We start from the raw sequence: 10353 nt of genomic DNA on the forward strand, positions 1-10353 counted from the left end.
GGCTTCGATTGTATTACTAGTCCTTAGACCGGAGGCAACACAATTGTCTTGTATGTTGATGTTAGGGATTTACCATTGCTAGGAACCATTTAGTTACTGGGTGGGAGATGCATTGTGTGGTCCCTATGTAGTGGCATATGGACCCAGGTGATTGCTAATGGGATCCATCGACCTCCGGGGTGAGGTGAACATCCTATGTAATCAGTGGTGGTCTTGATTGAAGAAACCCCTGGCCATGGTACACTTGATTGAAAAGTGTTCCAATGTCAAAAAGAGTTTTGATATGTCATCTAAATCTCACCACATTGATTTTAGCATAGCTATTAAGTTAGTGAGTTTGAGTAGTCCATGACTCTCACTCGATTGGGATGATAATCGATGGAGAGATTATAGTACATGGGAATCGAAAGCCCAAATAGGTTCCATTCTGAAGTAAGATTTCATTACTGGTATGATCACCTTGACATAATGCTAGTTGTCACTTAGGGTCTTTTGGGTACATTAGCGAGATGGAGAGATCCTAGTTGTAGATCAAAATATTTGGTTAACGTTAAAGTGTTTGACGTGTCCTAATTGTTACTTAGTAGTGAATCTAGATGGTCACACACATATGTGGTGGTTGACTAAGCGATTAAAGCTGGAATCGTCATTAAGAATTAATGATGTCACAATTAAGAATTAATAGATTAGGTTCAATGATCTAATTAATAAGGAGCAAATGTCAAGAGTTGATAGGCATGTCGTTAAGAGTTAACGAGGGTCATGGTTTCATCATGGGATGGTAAAAAGGTTATTAAGTGTTAATGGCGAGCATAGATGCGATTCATGCAAACTTAGTTGGATGGGATGAAAAGGGAAGGGTCTGGCTTATGTGATTCTCTGTCGGCCTAAGTTGTTATTCTCCCTCAAGAGAGTCCAGAAACCCTATCTGTATAGCCTCATTTTTTAAATATACAACAATGCTAAATACCAGCCAATATCACACATGGGTGTTATGGAAATCCTTACTGACAAAAGCGAAGGATCGAACCTAAAAGCTATATAACAAGGATTTTGATCACCTTAAAATATACTGCAAGTGTATAGGTCGAACAAGTAATATAGAAGTAAGAATATCGTTCCCACGAGCAAAGATTTCAAATACCAAATTTTTAAACTTCCTTTATTATTTAGATAATCAAAAATTCTAGATTTAATAAAGAACAAAAAATAATTAATTAATTAATTAAATTAATAAAATAAAATTGATTTGGAAGGAAACTTGAATCAAAGAAATAAGTGGATTTTAATAACTAGAGCACATGTATGAACCTAGCTATCCAATGCATATCATAAATTTTTATGCGAATGAATTGGTCAATTGAGTATGTGATGGAGAAATCTCCTAATGCATTCGTTACCCTATTTCTAGGTTATAACAAGTCTATTCTCATTTAATAACTTTCTATATTTCTATGAAAGTTTAACCAAATGAAAACGCATTACAATTTGTGAAATTCCTAGCGTATCACTAAAAGCCGCATAAAGAAATCGAATTCTATTTCTAGTTGATTTTACTTTATGGTGTATGGTACCTATGATGCAATCCCCAAACTATCTCATTTCGGTCTCAAGATTAGGCATCAAATCATGTAAATAGCGGCCAGTTATTCACAAGCATTAAATCCAATATCACACAACTCAACATAACTCAATTTATTCAATCACATAAAATTATAAAAAATGCATCATCATAGTTTCTGCCAATACATGACCTTAGTCAACAGATTAGTTCATGGCAGAATTAATTAAAACCCAAAGTAACAGCAAAAGCATCAGAAAATTAATTAAAGAATGAAGAAGAAGACATAAATTTCTTAGCCCAGATGTGGGTTAAACAAATTGCGTCCGCCTCCGCATGCACTTGCTGTTGCGTGCGCTTGCTCTGCTTCAATCTCTCTGTCGAGTCCTTTTCCTCTGCCGCGCAAGCCTTCTTCAAATTCTCCAATCTCCCTTCAAGCTTCCGCCACTACCTTCCTTAAATTCCTTGCGCCTCCTCCCAGAAGTCTCTGCCCAATCCTGCCAAATCAATTCCTTTTAAAATGGCCGCCGCTTCTGTGCGCCAGCCTCCCAAGTTTTGCTCCCCAAAATCCCCTCTTTTTTATTATATATATGTAGGGTATGGAGTTCCAATTGCATTGCAATTGGACTCCATTTATTATATAATATATTATTATACACACACTCACGCATTCACCACTTCACACACACACACATATATATAATATATATAATATATATAATCTATAATATATATTATATATAATATATAAATAATATAATATTTAATATACTATTAATTGCATTAATTTTATTTATATTATAATATTAATTTGTAATATTAACTTTATAATATCCCTTTTTATTTTTATTTTTATTTATTTTTTTCAACCCAATCATAAAGTAGCATTCTTGTAAAATAATAAAAAATACTAAAAATTAAATATATATATATATAAAACTCAAAATACTAGACAATTATAGATAAAACACATATAAAATACTTAAAATACTTCTCAATTATAACTAATAAATGTGTAAATAAATTCCCACATCAAATACCCCCAAACTTGAATTATTGCTTGTCCTCAAGCAAAGAAAATAAATTCTATACTCAAACACAAAACTGATGGATGGAATCATTCATCACATTCAAATCCTTTGTTATGCCCACATTTAAATCCTCAATCTAAAATGTAACAATAGCAAATAAAGAAAACTAAGCATACTTGCGTTCCCCAATTCAAGAATCCATACCAAATTCTAAACTCAATTATGCTTTGTCATGTAATCCGCATGATCGAATAATGCAACAACTATTCTTGTAACCATCCCTTCTCACTACTACAAACAAAGATAGTAAAGTAGGATTTTTTTTTTTTCTCTTTTCTTTCTCTTTCTTTTTTTTTCTACTTAAACGAGTGCATTTTATGCTCCATCTTGTTTTTTTCTTTTCTTTTCTTTTTTTTTAACTAAATGAGTGCATTTTATGCTCCATCTCGCTCAACATTATTCACCCTATTTACTTATACCCTGTTTAGGCCTAGCTCAAAAGAAATAGTCACAAGAAAAGCATTGCATTTATCTTTCATGCATAGTCACACAACTCACACAACTTCACAAAGAACATGTACTTCAATGATCTTAGAACCCAAGTATGCTTAATCTTGCTTTATAAGATATTGCTTATTCCAAATCAAAGACTCAATGTTAAACAAATAAAGAACCTAAATGCAAATCATGATTCAAAATAACAAGTTCTACTTATTTTATCTTTCACAATTTTTTTTTTTTAGTTTAGGGGTTGGCTAAATATGCACCTAATATAAGTTTCGCAAAAAAAAACAATTTCATACCAAAAACACTCAAGCAAAACAAATAGCATGTATTAACAATTAATAATTCCACCCCCCAAACTTATTTAACACATTGTCCTCAATGTGAAAGACAAAGAAGAACTAGAATGAAAAATGAATACTCCCCTGGCCACATAATTGAGCGTTATGAATACCCATGCCAGCCCAAATTGAATCAGCTTTATTTTCCTTTCTTTTGAACCTGCACAACATCACAAGTATGAGTTATTGGCCATATTTATTCAACAAATTAAAATGAAATAATAAAAACAAAAAGGAAAAAGAGCTTGGGTTGCCTCCCAAGAAGCGCTTGTTTATAATCATTAGCTTGACTAGGTTTCCATCTTCAGGGAGGCTTGAATCCTTCTTCTGTTAAAATTTTGTGCATGTCGGATGATGGACTTATTCCTTGAATGTTAGCAACTTTCCATCCAATCCCCTTCTTTAGCTCTTTAAGCACCCTTATCATTTTTTTCTTTTCATGACTTGGTGGTTTGGCTTTTGAAGAAGAAGAAGAAACATCCAAGGGTAACAATTTGTCTCTTTTGGATGGACAGGATTTTTGCTTTTCTCTCAAATAGCCCTTAGCCATGACCTTGTTCTTAGCATCTAAAATTGTTTTCTGGTCATCAAAAGAGTTAGCAATGTAATTTTCTATAGGCTCATCAAATCTCTTTACTAAATCACCAATGCCATCTATCCTTAAGACTTCTCTTTCATTGTCATTAAAATATTTCGTAGACTTAAAAACATTAAAAGTAACTATCTCATCATAAATTCTAAGGCTAAGTGTTCCTTGCTGGACATCAATTAAAGTTCTCCCTGTGGTAAGAAAAGGTCTCTCTAAAATTAGGGGCATATCATAATCTTCTTCCATGTCCAAAACAATGAAGTCAATAGGAAAAATAAACTTATCTACTTTTATCAAAACATCTTCCACTACTCCCCTTGGATATCTAATACTTCTATCAGCCAATTGAAGAGAAATAGTGGTAGGTGTTGGTTCTTTTAGTCCAAGCTTCCTGAAAACAGAAAAGGGTATCAAATTAATGCTTGCACCAAGGTCACATAATACTTTATCAAAATTAATTTCACCAATAGTGCAAGGAATAGAAAAGCTCCCTGGATCCTTGAGTTTCAGAGGTAATTTGTTTTGAATCACAGCATTGCATTCTTCAATCAAGGTAATGGTCTTATAATCCTCCATCTTCCTCTTGTTTGACATAATTTCTTTAAAAAATTTTGCATAAGTAGGAATCTGCGCTAAAGCATCTACAAATGGAATGTTAATGCGCAATTGCTTAAAAGTTTTAAGAAAATTTTCAAACTGTTTATCAACCTTATTCTGTTTTAGCCTTTGAGGAAAATGGATAGGAGGAACATATGGCATTTGAGATCTTCCCCAATTGAACCTCCAAATTTCTGTTGAAACTGGCCATCTGGTCTACTTTCGCCTCTAGCTTTTCAAATCTATTTGCAGTGGCATTCGCTAACTTTTCAATTGCCAATTCCCAAGATGGCTTGCTTTTTGGTTGTTGCTGCATCATTCCTTGAGGTCTGGATTGAAAACCTGGAGGATTGCTAGGCCTAGAATTACTACTGCCGCCCTGATCCCTCCAGGAAAAAATGGTGTGATTTCTCCAACCTACATTATAGTTGTTAGAATATGGGTTATTTTGCTGGTTTTGCATGTTATAATTCAAAATATACTGAGCTTGCTCAACCTGCATAGAATCAGAATCCAAGTGAGAATTCTCATACCAATAACAATTACTAGCAGAATTGAAATTAGAATAAACAGCATTAACATTCCCCAACTTACCAAACATTTTTACAAGATTGTCCACCTTAGCGTTTAACATATTAATGCCATCAACTTCATACATACCTGAGGCTTTCCTAGGCATACCTCTTTCAGTAGACCATTGATAATTGTTGGAAGCCATTTCTTCAAGTAGCTCACATGCATCCTCTGTAGACTTACCCATTAGTGCACCCCGTGCGACAGCATCTATAGTGATTCTAACTAAATGAGATAGACCATTATAGAATGTCTGCACAATCAACGAGTTAGGCAGACCATAGTGTGGGCATCGTCTTTGCAATTCCTTAAACCTTTCCGATGCCTCATACAAAGATTCACCATCAAATTGAACAAAACTAGTAATATCATTCCTAAGTTTAGCAGTTTTACCTGGTGGAAAATACTTACTCAAGAATGCTTGTGATACGGCTGCCCATGTGGTAAATGAATTTGGAGCTTTAGAATTTAACCACACCTTAGCTTTATCTCTCAACGAAAAAGGAAACAGCCTCAGTCTGATTGCATCCTCACTGATGCCGTTCATTTTGATGGTATCGCATATCTCTAAAATATTTGCTAAGTGTTCATTAGGATCTTCAGTTGGATTTCCACCAAACTGCCCTTGCTGAACCATCTGGATGAGTCCTGGTCTGATCTCAAAGTAATTGGCATTGACTGCTGGTCTCAGTATGCTGGCTTGAGCTCCAACTAGGTCTAACATGGCATAATCACGTAGCAATCTCTAATTTTGCTCATGGTTATGGTTCTGGTTATGATTTTCTGCCATGACTGTTACTTGTCGTGCTAACCTCGTTCCTTTCTTTATTGCTCAGAAAGTTCTTTCTATCTCTGGATCAAATGGCTGAATTTCTCCACGATTTCTTGGCATGCACAACTCAGCTCACAATGTAAAACAAGACAACGTAAGATAGGCAAAAAATGAAAAAAAAATAAAAAATAAACAAAATGAAAATAATAACAAAATTTTTAAAAAATAAAATAAAATAAAATAAATCACAAAAGACAAAGACACTCAAAACAAAACAAAAAAAAAATGTATACAATCTAAATTAATAAAGAAAAAGTTTTAATTTGATATTGAAGAATACTTTCCCCGGCAACGGCGCCAAAAACTTGATCATCCTAAAATATACTGGAAGTGTACGGGTCGAACAAGTAATATAGAAGTAAGTAAGAATATCGTTCCCATGAGAAAAGATTTCAAATACCAAATTTTTAAACTTCCTTTATTATTTAGATAATCAAAAATTTCAAATTTAATAAAGAACAAAAATAATTAATTAATTAATTAAATTAATAAAATAAAATTGATTTGGAAGGAAACTTGAATCAAAGAAATAAGTGGATTTTAATAACTAAGGCACATGTATGAACCTAGCTATGTAATGCAGTTCATAATTTTATATGCGAATGAATTGGTCAATTGAGTATGTGACAGCGAAATCTCCTAATGCATTCGTTACCCTATTTCTAGGTTATAACGAGTTTATTCTCATTTAATAACTTCTTATATTTCTATGAAAGTTTAACCAAATGAAAACGCATTACAATTTGTGAAATTCCTAGCGTATCGCTAAAAGTCGCATAAAGAAATCGAATTCTATTTCTAGTTGATTTTACTTTATGGTGTATGATACCTACAATGTAATCCCCAAACTATCTCATTTCGGTCTCAAGATTAGGCATCAAATCATGTAAATAGTGGCCAGTTATTCACAAGCATTAAATCCAATATCACACAACTCAATATAACTCAATTTATTCAATCACATAAAATTATAAAAAATGCATCATCATAGTTTCAGCTGACCTTAGTCAACAGATTAGTTCATGGCAGAATTAACTAAAACCCAAAGTAACAGCAAAAGCATTAGAAAATTAATTAAAGAATGAAGAAGAAGACAGAAATTTCTTAGCCCAAATGTGGGTTAAACAAATCGCGTCCGCCTCCACATGCACTTGCTGTTGCGTGCGCTTGCTCTGCTTCAGTCTCTCTGTCGAGTCCTTTTCCTCTGCCGTGCAAGCCTTCTTTAAATTCTCCAATCTCCCTTCAAGCTTCCGCCACTACCTTCCTTAAATTCCTTGTGCCTCCTCCCAGAAGTCTCTGCCCAATCCTGCCAAATCAATTCCTTTTAAAAATGGCCGCCACTTCTGTGCGCCAGCCTCCCAAGTTCTGCTCCCCAAAATCCCCTCTTTTTTATTCTATATATATATATATATATATGTAGGGTATGGAGTTCCAGTTGCATTGTAATTGGACTCCATTTATTATATAATATATTATTATATACACACTCACGCATTCACCACTTCACACACACACACATATATATAATATATATTATATATAATATATAAATAATATAATAGATAATATAATATTTAATATACTATTAATTGCATTAATTTTATTTATATTATAATATTAATTTGTAATATTAACTTTATAATATCCCTTTTTATTTTTATTTTTATTTTTATTTATTTTTTTCAACCCAATCATAAAGTAGCATTCTTGTAAAATAATAAAAAATACTAAAAATTAAATATATATAAAAAAAACTCAAAATACTAGACAATTATAGATAAAACACATATAAAATACTTAAAACACTACTCAATTATGACCAATAAATGTGTAAATAAATTCCCACATCAGATTTCCACCAAGTTCCTTTGGTACAAGTACAAATGTGAAACATAAATCTCAAAGATCCGACAAATAAACCTCTAGTACCATCACAACTTCTTTATACAACATTTGCAATGCATCATTCGAGATATATACATATTGACTATTTGTATGAAACACAACCCTTAACAGAATAAAGATAGATCCAAGCTTTACCATAGCTCATGTTGATATAGTACAGGTAGTACCATGCTTATAAGTATGACCCATATCCATCTAAAATTAATGAAAATGACAGAAAAGCTCAAAGGTTACAATAACTCATCTTTATACAAAGGTTGTAGTACCTAAATAACAAAAAATTAATCTAGACTTCGGCCACCTCTTTGCCTTTTCCTTTACTTGTCTCTGGGGTAGCTGACACGTTTGAATATGCCGATATGAGATATGAAACATCTTAGTGAGTGGTTCAGAAAAGAAAGTATGTGCGTGTAAATGCAATATGTAATATGAAATGAAAATCTCCCCTTGTCGCCATCATCCCCGCCAGTCATCATGTCCAAACTCCCCAGCCCCACCGAGGGCACATGATTGGGATGTCCAAACTCCTCAACCCCACTGAGGGTAGGATCACACATGATGACCCACCAACTAGCCATGAATGTCATGATGCGTGCAAAAATAGAGAGGATATGCCTGGAACAAAGGAAACAGGAGATGTAAGTCACAAACCACACACAAATAAAACCAAAGATGATCGAGATGAAGCATGACACATGCAAGAACCACTCACCTTGCTATTTTATCTTTCAGGTGTACTATTCACAGAGAACGAGATTGGGTTTTCTACAAAAACAAGAGTTTTCATAAACTAAACACCAAATATTTTTACATAGCCCTATTCTAATTAATTTGTTTTACTTCTCTAGAAATTGTAAGGGAAAAAGAGCTACTCACGCATCACCAAAAGCCTCCCCATGAGCCTGTATGCGTAGCTCCTTCTGGTGCATGTTCTACACACGCCATCGTCTTCTCAGCTGACGACGAGTCTGCAGCTTAGTTTTTTGGCCTTTTCTCATTCGTTTTAACTCTAATACAACCCTCGTTTGTTCCTATGGCCTCCTCTCTCTCCCCTCTACTCGATTATAAGTTTAAATCGACTTACCTTGCTATTTTTCGATAGCTTTGGCTCAAATTCTGGCAAAGCTTTGAATTTTCTAGCGAGGCCTATTTCTACCTCATCTTTTCATCGATTTCACTCTTTCTTTTTCCAGAATTTCCTCTTCACTCTCAAGAACATATGTCTCACCTCAAACCAACTCAATTTTGGCTTGAAACTCACTTGGAATGGCTTTGGGTTGGGTTTCCATGGCTTTTTATAGAGTTTTCTGGCCAATCCCGTATTGCCACCTTAGGGTCATTAATGAGGCTTCATCATGACTTTCAAATGGCCAATAGTTTTCTGCCATAAGCCTTGCCACCTATGTACCTTGGTTTACGAACCTCATCATGACTTTCGACGATTTGTTTAGTCGATTCGTTTCTCTAGCAACCTCGTTACGGGTTTTCAAAAATCATACCTTTGCCCGAAGCTTTACACTATTATAGTTTGGGCCAAGCCTTTATGCTATCGCACCTTGATTTGAACCTTTCAAATATTTCACTCTTGCCCGAGCCTTTGTACTATTACAGGTTTTCGAATCGATGCCAAAAGAAACGAGAGAGAGTGAATGGCAATTATTCTTTCAACTCTTGAAAAACCACACAAAACCATTCATCAAATTTGGGGTATTTATAGAGGAGCATGGCCTCCTAGGGTTTCCAAAACTCTAGTGGATATGGGCCAGCCCATTTTTTCTAGTCCAATTAGTAATTAATTAAGTAGCCCAAATCTAATTATTAATTAAAATAAAATATTTGGTCCAAATCTAATTTAATCCAAATATAATATTTAAATATTAATATTTGGCCCAAATCTAATTTAGCTGAAATATAATATTTAATTTAATATTTAGTCCAAATATTAATTTTAGCCTAAATATATTTTATTTCTTATTTTCCACTCCAACAAATAGAAAATTATTAAATTATAAACTCTTTCCTAATTTAATCAATTGCCATTTTAGGAAACTTTTTCCTTTATGACAAACCCTCGTCATATCAATATCATTACGTCTATTTGTTCTTTTTTTGTGAGAACCTATGACTGCCCAACTTCTTGCCGAAGTGTCCCACTTAACTATACGTTTTCTCTCTTGGTTTAAGCCAGCGATCGTACCTAATACGTATGACTCGTTAGGCTTCCAAATATGTTGGCAATGTGTCAGTATGAACACATAAGACTAGATTGGCCTCTAGCAAGACGTTATGCCTACTCAATTATTCAGAAGAATTCATAATCAATAAATAACCTTTCACGAGTAGGGTTACCATGTAATTCGATCCTCTCGTCAATGTATCTTCTGTGATCTTAAGTCTGGCTATGTGTTACTTGATTACGA

General features: G+C 34.0%; 2 protein-coding genes and 1 non-coding gene across 3 annotated transcripts; 1 reads left to right on the top strand and 2 right to left on the bottom strand.

The window, feature by feature from the left end:
* Positions 1 to 3741: 3741 nt before the first annotated feature.
* LOC127791583 (uncharacterized) lies at positions 3742 to 4602 on the bottom strand. Its single transcript, XM_052321565.1, has one exon. It carries the CDS (start codon positions 4600 to 4602, stop codon positions 3742 to 3744), a length of 861 nt encoding a protein of 286 aa, XP_052177525.1.
* A 133-nt stretch (positions 4603 to 4735) lies between these two features.
* On the bottom strand, positions 4736 to 5920 carry LOC127791584 (uncharacterized). Its single transcript, XM_052321567.1, has one exon. The coding sequence runs from the start codon at positions 5918 to 5920 to the stop codon at positions 4736 to 4738; it is 1185 nt and encodes a 394-aa protein (XP_052177527.1).
* Positions 5472 to 5578, top strand: LOC127792703 (small nucleolar RNA R71). Its single transcript, XR_008021176.1, has one exon. It is a non-coding gene; the product is annotated as a small nucleolar RNA R71 (small nucleolar RNA).
* Positions 5921 to 10353: the final 4433 nt, after the last annotated feature.

The sequence above is a fragment of the Diospyros lotus genome, chromosome 15 (genome assembly GCF_014633365.1).
Source record: "Diospyros lotus cultivar Yz01 chromosome 15, ASM1463336v1, whole genome shotgun sequence".
Lineage (NCBI taxonomy): Eukaryota > Viridiplantae > Streptophyta > Magnoliopsida > Ericales > Ebenaceae > Diospyros > Diospyros lotus.

Excerpts from the sequence above, each read along its gene's own strand:
- LOC127791583 (XM_052321565.1), bottom strand. The coding sequence starts at position 4,602 with ATGGAGGATTATAAGACCATTACCTTGATTGAAGAATGCAATGCTGTG.
- LOC127791584 (XM_052321567.1), bottom strand. The coding sequence starts at position 5,920 with ATGTTAGACCTAGTTGGAGCTCAAGCCAGCATACTGAGACCAGCAGTC.